Consider the following 19,072-nt stretch of genomic DNA (forward strand, 5'->3'; position numbering starts at 1 on the left):
GTGTTATCGTAATGTGTTATTGTAATGTTATTATAATGTGTTATCGTAATGTGTTATTAAAATGTGTTATTATAATGTTATTATAATGTGTTATCGTAATGTGTTATTATAATGTGTTATCGTAATGTGTTATCGTAATGTGTTATCGTAATGTGTTATCGTAATGTGTTATCGTAATGTGTTATTATAATGTGTTATCGTAATGTGTTATCGTAATGTGTTATTGTAATGTGTTATCGTAATGTGTCATTATAATGTGTTATCGTAATGTGTTATCGTAATGTGTTATCGTAATGTGTTATTGTAATGTGTTGTCGTAATGTGTTATTATAATGTGTTATTATAATGTGTTATCGTAATGTGTTATCGTAATGTGTTATCGTAATGTGTTATTATAATGTGTTATCGTAATGTGTTATCGTAATGTTATCATAATGTGTTATTGTAATGTGTTATCATAGTGTTATCATGTTATTATAATGTGTTATTGTAATGTGTTATCGTAATGTGTTATCGTAATGTGTTATCGTAATGTGTTATTGTAATGTGTTATCGTAATGTGTTATAGTAATGTGTTATTGTAATGTGTTATCGTAATGTGTTATTACAATGTGTTATCGTAATGTGTTATTGTAATGTGTTATCGTAATGTGTTATTATAATGTTATCGTAATGTGTTATCATAATGTGTTATTGTAATGTGTTATCGTAATGTGTTATTATAATGTGTTATCGTAATGTGTTATTATAATGTGTTATCGTAATGTGTTATCGTAATGTGTTATCGTAATGTGTTATTATAATGTGTTATCGTAATGTGTTATCGTAATGTGTTATCGTAATGTGTTATTATAATGTTATTATAATGTGTTATCGTAATGTGTTATTATAATGTTATCGTAATGTTATTATAATGTGTTATCGTAATGTGTTATTGTAATGTTATTATAATGTGTTATCGTAATGTGTTATTAAAATGTGTTATTATAATGTTATTATAATGTGTTATCGTAATGTGTTATTATAATGTGTTATCGTAATGTGTTATCGTAATGTTATCATAATGTGTTATTGTAATGTGTTATCGTAATGTGTTATCATAATGTGTTATTATAATGTGTTATTGTAATGTGTTATCGTAATGTGTTATCGTAATGTGTTATCGTAATGTGTTATTATAATGTGTTATCGTAATGTGTTATAGTAATGTGTTATTACAATGTGTTATCGTAATGTGTTATTGTAATGTGTTATTGTAATGTGTTATCGTAATGTGTCATTATAATGTGTTATCGTAATGTGTTATCGTAATGTGTTATCGTAATGTGTTATTGTAATGTGTTGTCGTAATGTGTTATTATAATGTGTTATTATAATGTGTTATCGTAATGTGTTATCGTAATGTGTTATCGTAATGTGTTATTATAATGTGTTATCATAATGTGTTATTATAATGTGTTATCGTAATGTGTTATTATAATGTTATCGTAATGTGTTATCATAATGTGTTATTGTAATGTGTTATCGTAATGTGTTATTATAATGTGTTATCGTAATGTGTTATCGTAATGTGTTATCGTAATGTGTTATTATAATGTGTTATCGTAATGTGTTATCGTAATGTGTTATTGTAATGTGTTATCGTAATGTGTTATTATAATGTTATTATAATGTGTTATTGTAATGTGTTATTATAATGTTATCGTAATGTTATTATAATGTGTTATTGTAATGTTATTATAATGTGTTATCGTAATGTGTTATTAAAATGTGTTATTATAATGTTATTATAATGTGTTATCGTAATGTGTTATTGTAATGTTATTATAATGTGTTATCGTAATGTGTTATTAAAATGTGTTATTATAATGTTATTATAATGTGTTATCGTAATGTGTTATTATAATGTGTTATCGTAATGTGTTATCGTAATGTTATCATAATGTGTTATCATAATGTGTTATCATAATGTGTTATTATAATGTGTTATTGTAATGTGTTATCGTAATGTGTTATCGTAATGTGTTATCATAATGTGTTATCGTAATGTGTTATAGTAATGTGTTATTACAATGTGTTATCGTAATGTGTTATTGTAATGTGTTATCGTAATGTGTCATTATAATGTGTTATCGTAATGTTATCGTAATGTGTTATCGTAATGTGTTGTCGTAATGTGTTATTATAATGTGTTATTATAATGTGTTATCGTAATGTGTTATCGTAATGTGTTATCGTAATGTGTTATCGTAATGTGTTATCGTAATGTGTTATTATAATGTGTTATCGTAATGTGTTATTATAATGTGTTATCGTAATGTGTTATCGTAATGTTATCGTAATGTGTAATTATAATGTGTTATTGTAATGTGTTATCGTAATGTGTTATAATAATGTGTTATGGTAATGTGTTATCGTAATGTGTTATCGTAATGTGTTATTGTAATGTGTTATCGTAATGTGTTATCGTAATGTGTTATCGTAGTGTGTTATAATAATGTGTTATGGTAATGTGTTATCGTAATGTGTTATCGTAATGTGTTATTGTAATGTGTTATCGTAATGTGTTATTATAATGTGTTATCATAATGTGTTATTATAATGTGTTATCGTAATGTGTTATTATAATGTTATCGTAATGTGTTATTGTAATGTGTTATTGTAATGTGTTATAGTAATGTGTTATTACAATGTGTTATCGTAATGTGTTATTGTAATGTGTTATTGTAATGTGTTATCGTAATGTGTTATCATAATGTGTTATTGTAATGTGTTATCGTAATGTGTTATCGTAATGTGTTATCGTAATGTGTTATAGTAATGTGTTATCGTAATGTGTTATCGTAATGTTATCATAATGTGTTATTGTAATGTGTTATCGTAATGTGTTATCATAATGTGTTATTATAATGTGTTATTGTAATGTGTTATCGTAATGTGTTATCGTAATGTGTTATCGTAATGTGTTATTATAATGTGTTATCGTAATGTGTTATAGTAATGTGTTATTACAATGTGTTATCGTAATGTGTTATTGTAATGTGTTATTGTAATGTGTTATCGTAATGTGTCATTATAATGTGTTATCGTAATGTGTTATCGTAATGTGTTATCGTAATGTGTTATTGTAATGTGTTGTCGTAATGTGTTATAATAATGTGTTATTATAATGTGTTATCGTAATGTGTTATCGTAATGTGTTATCGTAATGTGTTATTATAATGTGTTATCATAATGTGTTATTATAATGTGTTATCGTAATGTGTTATTATAATGTTATCGTAATGTGTTATCATAATGTGTTATTGTAATGTGTTATCGTAATGTGTTATTATAATGTGTTATCGTAATGTGTTATTATAATGTGTTATCGTAATGTGTTATCGTAATGTGTTATCGTAATGTGTTATTATAATGTGTTATCGTAATGTGTTATCGTAATGTGTTATTGTAATGTGTTATCGTAATGTGTTATTATAATGTTATTATAATGTGTTATTGTAATGTGTTATTATAATGTTATCGTAATGTTATTATAATGTGTTATCGTAATGTGTTATTGTAATGTTATTATAATGTGTTATCGTAATGTGTTATTAAAATGTGTTATTATAATGTTATTATAATGTGTTATCGTAATGTGTTATTGTAATGTTATTATAATGTGTTATCGTAATGTGTTATTAAAATGTGTTATTATAATGTTATTATAATGTGTTATCGTAATGTGTTATTATAATGTGTTATCGTAATGTGTTATCGTAATGTTATCATAATGTGTTATCATAATGTGTTATCATAATGTGTTATTATAATGTGTTATTGTAATGTGTTATCGTAATGTGTTATCGTAATGTGTTATCATAATGTGTTATCGTAATGTGTTATAGTAATGTGTTATTACAATGTGTTATCGTAATGTGTTATTGTAATGTGTTATCGTAATGTGTCATTATAATGTGTTATCGTAATGTGTTATCGTAATGTGTTATTGTAATGTGTTGTCGTAATGTGTTATTATAATGTGTTATTATAATGTGTTATCGTAATGTGTTATCGTAATGTGTTATCGTAATGTGTTATCGTAATGTGTTATCGTAATGTGTTATTGTAATGTGTTATCGTAATGTGTTATTATAATGTGTTATCGTAATGTGTTATCGTAATGTTATCGTAATGTGTAATTATAATGTGTTATTGTAATGTGTTATCGTAATGTGTTATAATAATGTGTTATGGTAATGTGTTATCGTAATGTGTTATCGTAATGTGTTATTGTAATGTGTTATCGTAATGTGTTATCGTAGTGTGTTATAATAATGTGTTATGGTAATGTGTTATCGTAATGTGTTATCGTAATGTGTTATTGTAATGTGTTATCGTAATGTGTTATTATAATGTGTTATCATAATGTGTTATTATAATGTGTTATCGTAATGTGTTATTATAATGTTATCGTAATGTGTTATCATAATGTGTTATTGTAATGTGTTATCGTAATGTGTTATTATAATGTGTTATCGTAATGTGTTATTATAATGTGTTATCGTAATGTGTTATCGTAATGTGTTATCGTAATGTGTTATCGTAATGTGTTATTATAATGTTATCGTAATGTGTTATCGTAATGTGTTATTGTAATGTGTTATCGTAATGTGTTATTATAATGTTATTATAATGTGTTATTGTAATGTGTTATTATAATGTTATCGTAATGTTATTATAATGTGTTATCGTAATGTGTTATTGTAATGTTATTATAATGTGTTATCGTAATGTGTTATTAAAATGTGTTATTATAATGTTATTATAATGTGTTATCGTAATGTGTTATTGTAATGTTATTATAATGTGTTATCGTAATGTGTTATTAAAATGTGTTATTATAATGTTATTATAATGTGTTATCGTAATGTGTTATTATAATGTGTTATCGTAATGTGTTATCGTAATGTTATCATAATGTGTTATCATAATGTGTTATCATAATGTGTTATTATAATGTGTTATTGTAATGTGTTATCGTAATGTGTTATCGTAATGTGTTATCATAATGTGTTATCGTAATGTGTTATAGTAATGTGTTATTACAATGTGTTATCGTAATGTGTTATTGTAATGTGTTATCGTAATGTGTTATCGTAATGTGTTATCGTAATGTGTTATCGTAATGTGTTATCGTAATGTGTTATTATAATGTGTTATCGTAATGTGTTATTATAATGTGTTATCGTAATGTGTTATCGTAATGTTATCGTAATGTGTAATTATAATGTGTTATTGTAATGTGTTATCGTAATGTGTTATAATAATGTGTTATGGTAATGTGTTATCGTAATGTGTTATCGTAATGTGTTATTGTAATGTGTTATCGTAATGTGTTATCGTAATGTGTTATCGTAGTGTGTTATAATAATGTGTTATGGTAATGTGTTATCGTAATGTGTTATCGTAATGTGTTATTGTAATGTGTTATCGTAATGTGTTATTATAATGTGTTATCATAATGTGTTATTATAATGTGTTATCGTAATGTTATCGTAATGTGTTATTATAATGTGTTATCGTAATGTGTTATAATAATGTGTTATCGTAATGTGTTATCATAATGTGTTATCGTAATGTGTTATTGTAATGTGTTATCGTAATGTGTTATAGTAATGTTATTATAATGTGTTATCGTAATGTGTTATTAAAATGTGTTATTATAATGTTATTGTAATGTGTTATCGTAATGTGTTATTATAATGTGTTATAGTAATGTGTTATTATAATGTGTTATCGTAATGTGTTATCGTAATGTTATCATGTGTTATTGTAATGTGTTATCATAATGTGTTATCATAATGTGTTATTATAATGTGTTATTGTAATGTGTTATCGTAATGTGTTATCGTAATGTGTTATTGTAATGTGTTATCGTAATGTGTTATTGTAATTTGTTATTGTAATGTGTTATCGTAATGTGTTATTACAATGTGTTATCGTAATGTGTTATCGTAATGTGTTATTGTAATGTGTTATCGTAATGTGTTATTATAATGTGTTATCGTAATGTGTTATCGTAATGTGTTATTATAATGTGTTATCGTAATGTGTTATTGTAATGTTATTATAATGTGTTATCGTAATGTGTTATTAAAATGTGTTATTATAATGTTATTATAATGTGTTATCGTAATGTGTTATTATAATGTGTTATCGTAATGTGTTATCGTAATGTTATCATAATGTGTTATTGTAATGTGTTATCATAATGTGTTATCATAATGTGTTATTATAATGTGTTATCGTAATGTGTTATCGTAATGTGTTATCGTAATGTGTTATCGTAATGTGTTATTACAATGTGTTATCGTAATGTGTTATTGTAATGTGTTATCGTAATGTGTTATTGTAATGTGTTATTGTAATGTGTTATCGTAATGTGTCATTATAATGTGTTATCGTAATGTGTTATCGTAATGTGTTATCATAATGTGTTATTGTAATGTGTTATTACAATGTGTTATCGTAATGTGTTATCGTAATGTGTTATTGTAATGTGTTATCGTAATGTGTTATTATAATGTGTTATCGTAATGTGTTATTATAATGTGTTATCGTAATGTGTTATCGTAATGTGTTATTATAATGTGTTATCGTAATGTGTTATTGTAATGTTATTATAATGTGTTATCGTAATGTGTTATTGTAATGTGTTATCGTAATGTGTTATCGTAATGTGTTATCGTAGTGTGTTATAATAATGTGTTATGGTAATGTGTTATCGTAATGTGTTATCGTAATGTGTTATTGTAATGTGTTATCGTAATGTGTTATTATAATGTGTTATCATAATGTGTTATTATAATGTGTTATCGTAATGTTATCGTAATGTGTTATTATAATGTGTTATCGTAATGTGTTATCGTAATGTGTTATCATAATGTGTTATTATAATGTGTTATCGTAATGTGTTATCGTAATGTGTTATCGTAATGTGTTATAATAATGTGTTATCGTAATGTGTTATCATAATGTGTTATTATAATGTGTTATTGTAATGTGTTATCGTAATGTGTTATCGTAATGTGTTATCGTAATGTGTTATTGTAATGTTATTATAATGTGTTATCGTAATGTGTTATTAAAATGTGTTATTATAATGTTATCGTAATGTGTTATCGTAATGTGTTATTATAATGTGTTATCGTAATGTGTTATTATAATGTGTTATCGTAATGTGTTATCGTAATGTTATCATAATGTGTTATTGTAATGTGTTATCATAATGTGTTATCATAATGTGTTATTATAATGTGTTATTGTAATGTGTTATCGTAATGTGTTATTCGTAATGTGTTATTGTAATGTGTTATCGTAATGTGTTATAGTAATGTGTTATTGTAATGTGTTATCGTAATGTGTTATTACAATGTGTTATCGTAATGTGTTATCGTAATGTGTTATTGTAATGTGTTATCGTAATGTGTTATTATAATGTGTTATCGTAATGTGTTATTATAATGTGTTATCGTAATGTGTTATCGTAATGTGTTATTATAATGTGTTATCGTAATGTGTTATTGTAATGTTATTATAATGTGTTATCGTAATGTGTTATTAAAATGTGTTATTATAATGTTATTATAATGTGTTATCGTAATGTGTTATTATAATGTGTTATCGTAATGTGTTATCGTAATGTTATCATAATGTGTTATTGTAATGTGTTATCATAATGTGTTATCATAATGTGTTATTATAATGTGTTATTGTAATGTGTTATCGTAATGTGTTATCGTAATGTGTTATCGTAATGTGTTATTATAATGTGTTATCGTAATGTGTTATAGTAATGTGTTATTACAATGTGTTATCGTAATGTGTTATTGTAATGTGTTATTGTAATGTGTTATCGTAATGTGTCATTATAATGTGTTATCGTAATGTGTTATCGTAATGTGTTATCGTAATGTGTTATTGTAATGTGTTGTCGTAATGTGTTATTATAATGTGTTATTATAATGTGTTATTGTAATGTGTTATCGTAATGTGTTATCGTAATGTGTTATCGTAATGTGTTATCGTAATGTGTTATTATAATGTGTTATCATAATGTGTTATTATAATGTGTTATCGTAATGTGTTATCGTAATGTTATCGTAATGTGTTATTATAATGTGTTATCGTAATGTGTTATCGTAATGTGTTATAATAATGTGTTATGGTAATGTGTTATCGTAATGTGTTATCGTAATGTGTTATCGTAATGTGTTATCGTAATGTGTTATCGTAATGTGTTATAATAATGTGTTATGGTAATGTGTTATCGTAATGTGTTATCGTAATGTGTTATTGTAATGTGTTATCGTAATGTGTTATCATAATGTGTTATTATAATGTGTTATCGTAATGTGTTATTATAATGTGTTATCATAATGTGTTATTATAATGTGTTATCGTAATGTGTTATCGTAATGTTATCGTAATGTGTTATTATAATGTGTTATCGTAATGTGTTATCATAATGTGTTATTATAATGTGTTATCGTAATGTGTTATCGTAATGTGTTATCGTAATGTGTTATAATAATGTGTTATCGTAATGTGTTATTATAATGTGTTATTATAATGTGTTATCGTAATGTGTTATCGTAATGTGTTATTATAATGTGTTATCGTAATGTGAGGACTCGCTGTCCTGTGAACATGAAGTGAAGGAAGCTTCATCCCAGAAGCTTCAATTTGTGAAGGCTGCAACGTTTTATGACCACATTTCTTCACTGTCGTTCTCTGATGCAACAGACACGCACACATCTGCTGCAAATGTGCACACGTTTGTTTTTCTTTGCCTGGGTCTCTTATGAAATCTAAAGAACAATAAGTTCTTTAGAGGGTGCAGTTCTGATACATAAACACAAAACCAAGTTTATTTGACCTCACAGAGAGCAGTTTTTCTGCCCAAAGGTAAACAGACGTTCCTCCACAGAATCCCTCCCAGTGTTTCTGGGTCAGCGAGGTGGTCTGTTGGTACAACAGTCTCTCAGTCAGGAGAGAAGAACTGGTGCTCAACTCCCAACTGAACGTACGTTGGACAGAATCACTGCTCCATAGTTGGATTGGATTCAGTTGGGTCGATAGCAGGAGTGTTTGAGCCTGATTCAGCTCGGTCCGGTTTCAGGTGCTGTGAGAAAAAGATCACATCCTCCATGTTTAGCCTCTTCCGTCTGCGCCTGTCCGAACGCGGATCAGTCAGCGCTGCAGCCGCACTGTTCATTTAACACGGATTCAGTTTTAAAACACGTTTTGGTACGTCGGCGTCCGCACGACTAATGAACCCCCAAAACGGAGACTTTTGAAAAAGCTTCTGACCCTGTTTTACTTTGAAACCTGCAGGTTTGCTCTGTAGTCTGGACTGTATGTTACGTATACATGTTGATTGATTTAACATGTTTAATGTCATAAGGCCTTGTTGTCAATGTTAACAGCTGTTTTATAATGCTGCTTTCATCTGCAGGACGCAAACTATTATCCGTCTGATCTGTAACAACTCTCGTGTCCACTGGAGTTATTAACCCTTCATGCTGTTGCACTGTATTTGGTGACCCATTCTGATTCCTTCCCTGATATTCTTATCCCATAACTATGTTACTCCTCATGCAGAAACACAAACAAACAAATTACTAAACAAACAAACAAACAACCTGCAGGTCACAGAATCTTTTGGGTCACCAAAAATAGTGTCTCCCAGGTTTTGGTGGGCGTGTCTATTGTACATAATTTGTCACGTGAAATGTGTTTCCATGCGTGTTAGTATGGATGTTGAAACTAAGAATGACATCAGAACCAAGTTGACAGCTTTCCATTAAAACAGTTGGAAAAGCCAAGTTAGCCATTGTTAGTCGTACCAGTTTATCGCCTAACGTGGTATTTGTGCATACAAACACGGTAACAACATATCCACAGACAGGTTAGATAGTAATGTCGGTACTAGTGATTTAATAAGACAAATAAAACTGAGAGCTTGTAAAGAGTATTACTGCAGCTTTATTGTTAAAGCATGGAGCAGCCATCTTGGATTTTAAAGTTTGGGTTTGGTGGGTTTCCATCTTCAAGGCGCCTTCTGGTTGAAACTTCCAACTGAGAATTTAGAAATTCAAACTTCCCAGTTCAAATGGAACAATAAGTTCTGACTCTAAAACCTTAGACTTGTATATCAAAATGGACAAAACCTCTGGGTGTGAAAAGAGAAGCCTTAAAGTGCAATACCACAGTAGGCAATTAGGGGCTGCCTCTGAAAAAACCTTTTACCCAATAGACTCATTCAGCTTTCCTCATGAACCAAGTCAGTGATTTTTTTTTTTTTGTAGCCTTAAACGATATCATGTTTTCCTCAAAGACCTGATGTTTGTCAGGAGCTAAGAAACAAACTATTATTATCGTTAATGAACCTGCAGTTTGATTTCTTGCTGAACTGAATTGTTTTGTCTATAGAAAGGTATATTTAAGGCGTAACATTTCTCTGCATTTTATTGTGACTAGTCATTCAAAGTGTATTCGTCATGAAGCTGTAAGGTGCTTTGGATAAATGGACACCAGTTATTTTACAATGTAACAAACCACAGCGAGTTGTTTGAGACTGAAGACGTGTCGTCTCCTCCTCATGAAGCACTCGGTGGACCAGATGGACCATATATGAACCAGTAAACAGAGCTTTACTCAGTGTTTACATGCCGTCTCTGCAGAAATCAGACCTGATAACACACACACACACACACACACACACACACACACACACACACACACACACACACACAATGGATGAGCGTGACCCTGCTGCCTGCTGGTCAACAAAGCTGCTCATGTGCAGAAAGAAGTTCACGCCCACTTATACAGTTTGAGTGGAGAGAGGTCAGAGGTCAGAGGTCAGACACTGATTCACCTGGAGTATTACCACTTTGTTTCAGCATTTGTGTCTGTGTGCATGTGTGAGTTATGCTTTGCTGAGGACAGAAAGCTCACTTAGTTTGAATTTTTTTCATCTGTTTACCTATATTATATGATTCTGCATCTGTTGGTTTATGAGCTGCTGTTGTCAGGTCTCCGGTGACATTTTGCTTCTTGTCTTCTGTGTTTTTAGAAGCCAGTTGTATTGTAATATTATATATTTGTAAAAGATGGGAACAGTGAGGGTTTGATCGGACTGAAAAACCTGACAACACACTCGCCCACCAGCCATGTCAATCATACCCCACACACTCCCAAACATAGACCTAATATCTCATTATTTATGAAATTATTTTCAGAAGAACCACTAGAATATTGATCTGAAGGAGTGAACTTAACTGATGACATCAGCCAGCCCCTGGTGGCCCTCAGTGGTATTGCACTTTAAGGCACTAACACATTGGCTTCACTTTTTAAACCCACAGACTACCCACATTTTTATTTACATTCTATGGTCTAAATGGGTCAAGAAATGAAGGCATCAGAATCGTTCTGCTAATATCCAGTTAGCTAGTCAGCCTGAAAAACATGTCTTTCATGTTCACTGCCTCACTGTTCTCTCCCTCTGTAGAGAATTACAAAGTGGTATCACAGTGTTCAACAACTACTGGCGACTTGGCTCCAGATCCAGAGGAGGTCCTCAGCCAGCCCTGAAGATGAATTCAGATTTCTTAAAAAGAGAGGAAAAGGTCATGAAAGGTTGAAATGAGAGAAAGAAGAATGTGAAGCCGTGTGCAGACAGACGAAGCGTTCCTCCTGTCAGGCCGCTTGAGAAGAGCCAGGTGACCGGGAGGGGGGGGGGGGGGGGGCTTTGCTGCTCTGTAAATACTTCACATGGTGAAGGAGCATCTGAGGTGTCAAACAGCACATCAGCAGCCGTCCTCTGCTGTGGTGACAGGATTAGACTCAAGCTCGGGGGGGGGGGGGGGGGTGCTGCACCTCTCAGCCTTTAGTGGATAATAAATCATTAATTATTGCTCACTTATAAACCATTAGGAAAAACAAATCTGAGGTGAATAAATTATGTCAGCCCATGTTCATAATAAGTCAAAGAATTTTTTCACAACTTGGTAACTTGTTTTTTATTAATAACTTCATTGAAAAATTGTTAATGAATTATCAGACATTGATAAAGCTGCAGAAATAAAACAGCCTTTCTAAAGGGTGTGGGGGGGGGGGGTATGTGTGTGTCTGTGTCGGGGTGGGGTGTATGTGTGTGTCTGTGTGTGTGTGTGTGGGGGGGGGGGGTATGTGTGTCTGTGTCGGGGTGGGGTGTATGTGTGTGTCTGTGTGTGTGGGGGGGGGGGGGGGGGGGGAGTATGTGTGTCTGTGTCGGGGAGGGGGGGGGGGGGGTTCAGCATCCCTGCTCTGTCTGAATGGGACGAGTCGGTTTCATTCTCTTCCTTCTGTGTTCTCAGGAAAACCTGCCGAAACCCAAACAGGCGTTTAGAGCACATGTGACTTTTTGTTATGTTGGAGCTTCTTTCCTTTTTATTGTCAGATGATTATAGACTCTGGAAATCACGTCATAGAGGAAGAAAGGAGCAGAAATATTAAAGACCAAAGCACAACTGAATCAGCATGAATAGAGTAAATAGTGTTGAACTAGTTCAGAAGCTGTTGGAGTGAACTCATGTTCACGCTGATAATATGAACCGTGTGTTTATGCTGTTGGTCTCACGAGTAGCCGACATAATAAATAATAAATCTGTTGGCAAACAGACCCACAAATCTTTATGTGCACGTCAGCTTTTTATTTGAAACCAGATTTTGTTTAAAGTGTTTCAGTTGCTCAAGAAATTTGTCAAGTTTCTTTTTTTCTCTTATTGTTTGTGTTTCAAAACACGAGGCTTCGAACCAGTATTGGTTCTGGTACCAGTACAGTTGTGTTAAAGCTTGGTTATTGGTTCTGGTACCACTACCAGTTGTGTTAAGACTTGGTTCTGGTACCAGTACAGTTGTGTTAAAGCTTGGTTATTGGTTCTGGTACCAGTACCAGTTCTGTTAAGACTTGGCTCTGGTATCAGTACAGTTGCGTTGTGTACAGTTGTGTTAAAGCTTTATTCTTGGTTCTGGTACCAGTACAGTTGTGTTAAAGCTTTATTCTTGGTTCTGGTACCAGTACAGTTGTGTTAAAGCTTGGTTCTTGGTTCTGGTACCAGTACCAGTTCTGTTAAGACTTGGCTCTGGTATCAGTACAGTTGCGTTGTGTACAGTTGTGTTAAAGCTTTATTCTTGGTTCTGGTACCAGTACAGTTGTGTTAAAGCTTGGTTCTTGGTTCCAGTACCAGTACCAGTTGTGTTAAGACTTGGCTCTGGTATCAGTACAGTTGCGTTGTGTACAGTTGTGTTAAAGCTTGATTCTTGATTCTTGGTTCTGGTACCAGTACCAGTACCGGTTGTGTTAAAGCTTGGTCACCAGAACGGTGAATGCTCAGTCCACACATATCTTTCCGGTGAATCTGTGGGAGGGGTTTGGGCGCGAGCGCTCGCGTGTCACTCAAGCGGAGTCAGCTGCTGGCACGCGCCCCCACTGACGTGAAGCAGCGCGCGCACAGCGCAGGTTTTCCAAACAGTCTGTGGTCCTGCTGCGCGCGCTGCTTCTCTCAAACTCCTTGTCGTGTTTTTCTGCTGCAGACGCAACTCTTGCTTCGGTTGAGCTCGCCATGTAGCTCGCGTGCATTCAACGGAGCATTTGGGAACTTTTTGACTGGACAGTGTCGGTTGGGGAGCTGCAGAGCGCGCGGGTCTGGTCCGGTCTGGTCCGGTCTGGTGGACGTGGATCCGGAGACTGCCGGGGCGGACAGGCAGCCATGCTGCGGCCGTGGGCTGCGCACTGGATCACAGCTGTGCTCCTGTGTCGGGCGGCGGCTCAGTACTCCAGCGACCAGTGTAGCTGGAGAGGAAGGTGAGGATGGAGCTCTGATCCCGGTTCTGATCCGGTTCAGGAGCAGCTATTATATCCGTTCATGACAGGCTGATAGAGCCGAGAACATTTGCACTGTTTTCTGTGGTGATAAAGTCTGCACACAGTTCATACAGCAATTTATAGGTGGGCATTAATTCCTCAAGAAAAGGAATAATGATTTGTTGTTTTTTTACTTTAATCCGGGATCATATTCTACAAATACTGATGAATCATGAAAGGTGTGTTAGAAAGGGGCTGAACTGTTTCTGTTATTAATTACTAATTAATTACCTACATTTCTAGAGTCTCAAAGGAGTAATTACATCAGTGTTAATATTTAGCCTATCCTCAGGAAGGGCGCTCAAAGGTCAGAATATAATAAGAAAAGAACTGGCAGTGGTTAAGGAAGTTTTGGCTGCTTTATTGTGACATTCATTGCTTGTGGTTTCTAAATGTAATGATCTCATTATCAATCTTTAATTAATCAGAATCTGTTAACACAGTCACTCTTTCTCAGAAAGTAAAAATAACTCCCACAACTAACAAACAGATCTTGTGTCAGCACAGGAGGCGCCTCAATTTGATTAAATATGCTGACTCTCAGATTTAGTAAATCACATGAATGCTTCTGCTCCCTTCGATCTGAAGTAAATACACCACATGGTGCCTTTGAACTCCTCCAAGTCCCCCAGTCATAAAAAACAAAGCCTGTACTTTGCACTCTGTGTTGTGAAGTTTGGCCGCCTCACTTCCAACGACTTAATGAGTTCCTGGTGTTGAGGAGCTCCTGCACAGACTGTTCCTTTAATGACTATTATTAAACATTTCTTTAACGTTGCTTTTGTAGCATGTTGTTAGATATATTTCTTCTGTTTTCACAAGCATATTTTCAGGTTATTATATTGTGTAATTTAGCATTATTAAGTTTCCTTGATTCTGTTTACTGGTCATTTTGATGATTTCAGTGATGTGGTCATTTTCTGCGCTCTAAAAAAACCCGCTATTTTTACTGTGCAGCGGTTTGAGCCACGAGTCTCATCGCAGAGATGTGGAGCAGGTGTACCTGCGCTGCTCTCAGGGCTCCCTGGAGTGGCTCTACCCCACCGGGGCCATCGTGGTCAACCTGCGGCCCAACATAGAGCCTTCGTCGGGACACATGGCAGGTCTCCATGTGTGCATCAAGCCCCACACGTCCTCCCAGGTAGAGTTCAGTCTAACGTTTGGATGAATCTCCGTCATCATCGTCACAATAAAACCCTGTCAGTAGGATTTGTGAAGCGGATGTAACTTTTCCTCGTTCAGGGTTCTCATGTGTACCTGGAGCACACCGGGGATCTGAGGCTGCTGCTGGCCGACCGGGACCAGGCTCGGGGGGCGGTGAGCTGTTTCAGCCTGGCAGAGGGGGCTCTCTTTGTGGAGGCCGTCCCACAGCCAGACATCAGCCGGAGGATCACAGCTTTCCAGTATGAGCTGGTGCCCAGTCGGGGGCCAGGAGCTCACATGTACCCGTACCTGCTCCCTGGTTCAGGTAACATGCAGAAAACTATTTCTCTGAAACGCGTATCTCCCAAGTACATAAAGATGAAGATCTTATTTGTGCCAGATTCTTGTCTTATGTAATTTGCACTAGCAGATAGACTTGTGCCACTACAGAGATTCATTTTCTGCCACCTTTTTTCTTGTGATTTATTATGTGAACAATGCCACTGAATACTTTCTTTACATGCAGTATAACTCAAACTTTAACTCTCTTTTCACACAAATCTAAAAAAATTTCAAAGGGAGGAGCTTCTCAATAATTATTGTGTCATAAGGACATTGTGAGCAGGGCCTTATTGTTTGTGCATTCATGTAAAGTTTAAATCCAGTAAGAGTTGTTGCCAAATCATATCTAGAATTTAAAGAATAAGGAAACAGGAGGGGAAGGACGGTGGAGGTGAAGGGGAAGGACGGTGGGGTGGAGGGGACATAGAAAGACAGAGAAACACAGAAAGACAGAAAGACATAATCCAAACAGTAACGAGGACAGAAAATGAGTCAATAAAATAAGAACTTATGATTCTATGTTTGAAATGATTTCACATAAAGTGTTTCATGTTATTTTGTGTTCCAGTCAGCTGTCAGCCGTGTTCAGATGAAGACGTCCTCATGGCCGTGTGTTCCACTGACTTTGGTAAATACAGATACACAAACATAGACGCACACATTAAAGGGATCGTTTGACCATTTTGGAAAAAAAAGTGAGTTTAATAATAATATCTAAATGTAGCCACATTATCTTCTCATACAATAAAGCTACAGCAGCAAAACAGCAGCAGTATTGAACTGAGTCAGGTTTTGTTTTATTGAAGTTCAGATTTATTTCACACTTTAGTTTCAGGTGTGATTGATCCTTTGATTGACAGGTCCTGTTTTGCCTCTTCCCGTCTCTGTAGCTGGCAGCGGTATCTTTCGAGGGTTTTCGTCAGGTACGAGCGAGCTCTCGCTGGTCGTGGTGACTTTGAGCCGCCTGTTTCGTCAGAAGAGCGGCGTGTTTGTTTGGGGAGGAGCTAAAGGACGCGGCTGGACCGGACGGGTCAACGTTCCCGCACGGTGCGGTGAGCACCCAGCAGAGGACGAGTACCTTTTGACTGGCTCAGTCCACTTCGGTGAAGCCTGGCTTGGCTGTGCACCTCGCTACAAGGACTTCCTGAAGCTGTACGTCAGAGCACAGAAACAGGGAACGAACCCGTGTCACATAGACACCAGTTGAGAGGTCGCTTCACGGCTCTGAAGCAAACAACGAGTGCTCTTAAAAAGACAAAGCGGTAGATGTGTAATTTGGAGGATGGAGCGATAAGGAATAAGTGGGCTTCCAGATAGCTGGTCACGGTTAAAGCTGCATCTCCAGACTCTTTTCAGGACTGTGCAGATTCAATTTTCCTTCAGCAGAAAATCAGTTGGACGGTCGGAACATTTAAGAAGACTGTGCTGTCTGAACGGACACGTCCTCCGCATGCACAAGTGTTTATAAGAGTGTGCATGAATGAATGGATGGATGGATGGATGGATGGATGGATGGATGGATAAATGGATGGATGGATGGATGGATGGATGGATGGATGGATGGATGGATAAATGGATGGATGGATGGATGGATGGATGGATGGATGGATGGATGGATAAATGGATGGATAAATGGATGGATGGATGGATGGATGGATAAATGGATGGATGGATGGATGGATAAATGGATGGATGGATAAATGGATGGATGGATGGATGGATGGATGGATGGATGGATGGATGGATGGATGGATGGATGAATGGATGGATGGATGGATGGATGGATGGATGGATGGATGAATGGATGGATAAATGGATGGATGGATGGATGGATGGATGGATGGATAAATGGATGGATGAATGGATGGATGGATGAATGGATGGATGGATGGATGGATGAATGAATGAATGAATGGATGGATGGATGAATGGATGAATGGCGTAAATTTACATTTGTGCCTAACTGGTGAACATTTTTATTCTCATGATGCTCATTCTTGAAATGAACGTTTGCTTTGTAAAAAGCTTCCTGTACAGTTTAGGAGTCTTCTGACAGAAGTGTTTCGTGTGCAGCTCTGTGAGTCTTTATGTATGGAGTTTGTGTGTTTTGGTAATGAGTTCAAAGGGTTCATACATATGTACAGAACAATAAAAGACGTGTCTTTTTGTTGACAAAAGGTGTGCAGCAGTAATGTGCTGGTATGAGCAACATGTCCTGATGTGTGGACACCATGTTATCAGAAATATTTTATGAACAAACCTGTCCCTGTGTCTCCTGCACTGCATGGAAAAAAGAGCCTCAGTGTGGCAGAAAAAACAGAAAAAAGGCAAATGAAGTTCATCATTGGAACAAAATAATGAGGGACCAAAAGTTAGCTGCCTCTCAGTCAGGGTTTCATGAAATGAACTGAATTATCATACAAGTTTAAACTATGTAAGAAGACCATGTAGGGAGTGCAGTGCTAAAGTTACAGGATATGCATTGCATACTTCATGTAGGAATTTAGTTATATAGTTTAATAGCAGCAGAAACATGCCTGTCAAAATACAACACTAATGTTCAGTTGATGGACGGTTAAGATTATTCATATTGATGGGTGGAGAGCTGAAGGAAGAGGCGGATGTATGAACGACCTCAGAGGGTCCGCCTGCTGTCAACAGTTGTGTGTGTGTGTGTGTGTGTGTGTGTGTGTGTGTGTGTGTGTGTGCGCGTGTGTGTGTGTGTGTGCGCGCTCACACACACACACACACGTGTTTGAGTGGCTATCCTTGTGAGGACACTTGTTGCATCATGCATCCCCTTTAATCTAAACCGTCACAACCAAATTGCTGAACTTAATTCTAAGTCTGAACCCTCAAACAGCTCTTTGAAAGTGTCTCAAAATGGGGACTGACCAAAATGTCCTCACTCTGTCTGAAACACTAACTGGTCCTCACAAAGATAGTCAGACGAGCACACACGCGCACCTCCATCTGCAGAGACAAATCACGTGTCCTGTAACAGTACCGATCCACCATGTTTTACTCCTGACCAGCATCATACATTTAGACTGCAGGTGTTTTGAAAGTGCTGTTTTTTTTTTCTCTCTGTAACGTCTGTGTTGGCGTTACCACATTACTACATTACCACCACGTTACCAGGTTACCAGCAGATTACCAAGTTACCACCATGTTACTACATTACCACCACATTACCAGGTTACCAGGTTACCACCACGTTACTACATTACCACCACGTTACCACGTCACCAGGTCACCAGGTTACCAATTCAATTCAATTCAACTTTATTTATATTGCGCCAAATCACAGCAGAGGTTATTTCATGGCACTTAACACATTAAAGTCCTTACAGCAAGACGTTACAATATTATACAGAGAAACCAACAATTCAACAATTCCCACATAAGCTAGGAGGGAAAAAAAAAACTCCTCTTTAAGGGAGAAAAACCTCCAACAGAGGGAAGAAAAACTCCCTTTAACAGGAAGAAACCTCCGACAGAACCAGGCTCAGAGGTGGGCGGCCATCTGCCTCGACCAGTTGGGTTGAGAGGAGAGCAGAGAGAGAAAAGGACAGCATAGAGATAGAAGAGAAGAACTGTTGGAGATGACAAGCGCAGGCCAGAGAC

The 19,072-nt window shown here is 35.1% G+C and overlaps 1 protein-coding gene across 1 annotated transcript in view; it reads left to right on the plus strand.

Moving 5' to 3' along the window:
• The window catches only part of metrnlb (meteorin like, glial cell differentiation regulator b), a 19,695-nt gene extending 2,078 nt beyond the window's left edge, over positions 1-17,617 (plus strand). Inside the window, exons 2-6 of the mRNA XM_069139711.1 lie at positions 13,630-13,900; positions 14,918-15,101; positions 15,203-15,428; positions 16,014-16,073; positions 16,336-17,617. Of these exons, the coding sequence (XP_068995812.1) occupies positions 13,806-13,900; positions 14,918-15,101; positions 15,203-15,428; positions 16,014-16,073; positions 16,336-16,652 (882 nt within the window). The 5' untranslated portion in view covers positions 13,630-13,805 and the 3' untranslated portion in view covers positions 16,653-17,617. The remainder of the gene's footprint in view (positions 1-13,629; positions 13,901-14,917; positions 15,102-15,202; positions 15,429-16,013; positions 16,074-16,335) is intronic.
• Positions 17,618-19,072: the final 1,455 nt, after the last annotated feature.

This window comes from Embiotoca jacksoni, unplaced genomic scaffold, assembly GCF_022577435.1.
Source record: "Embiotoca jacksoni isolate LCO1_2020_lvr unplaced genomic scaffold, fEmbJac1.0.p SCAF_85, whole genome shotgun sequence".
Classification (NCBI taxonomy): domain Eukaryota; kingdom Metazoa; phylum Chordata; class Actinopteri; family Embiotocidae; genus Embiotoca; species Embiotoca jacksoni.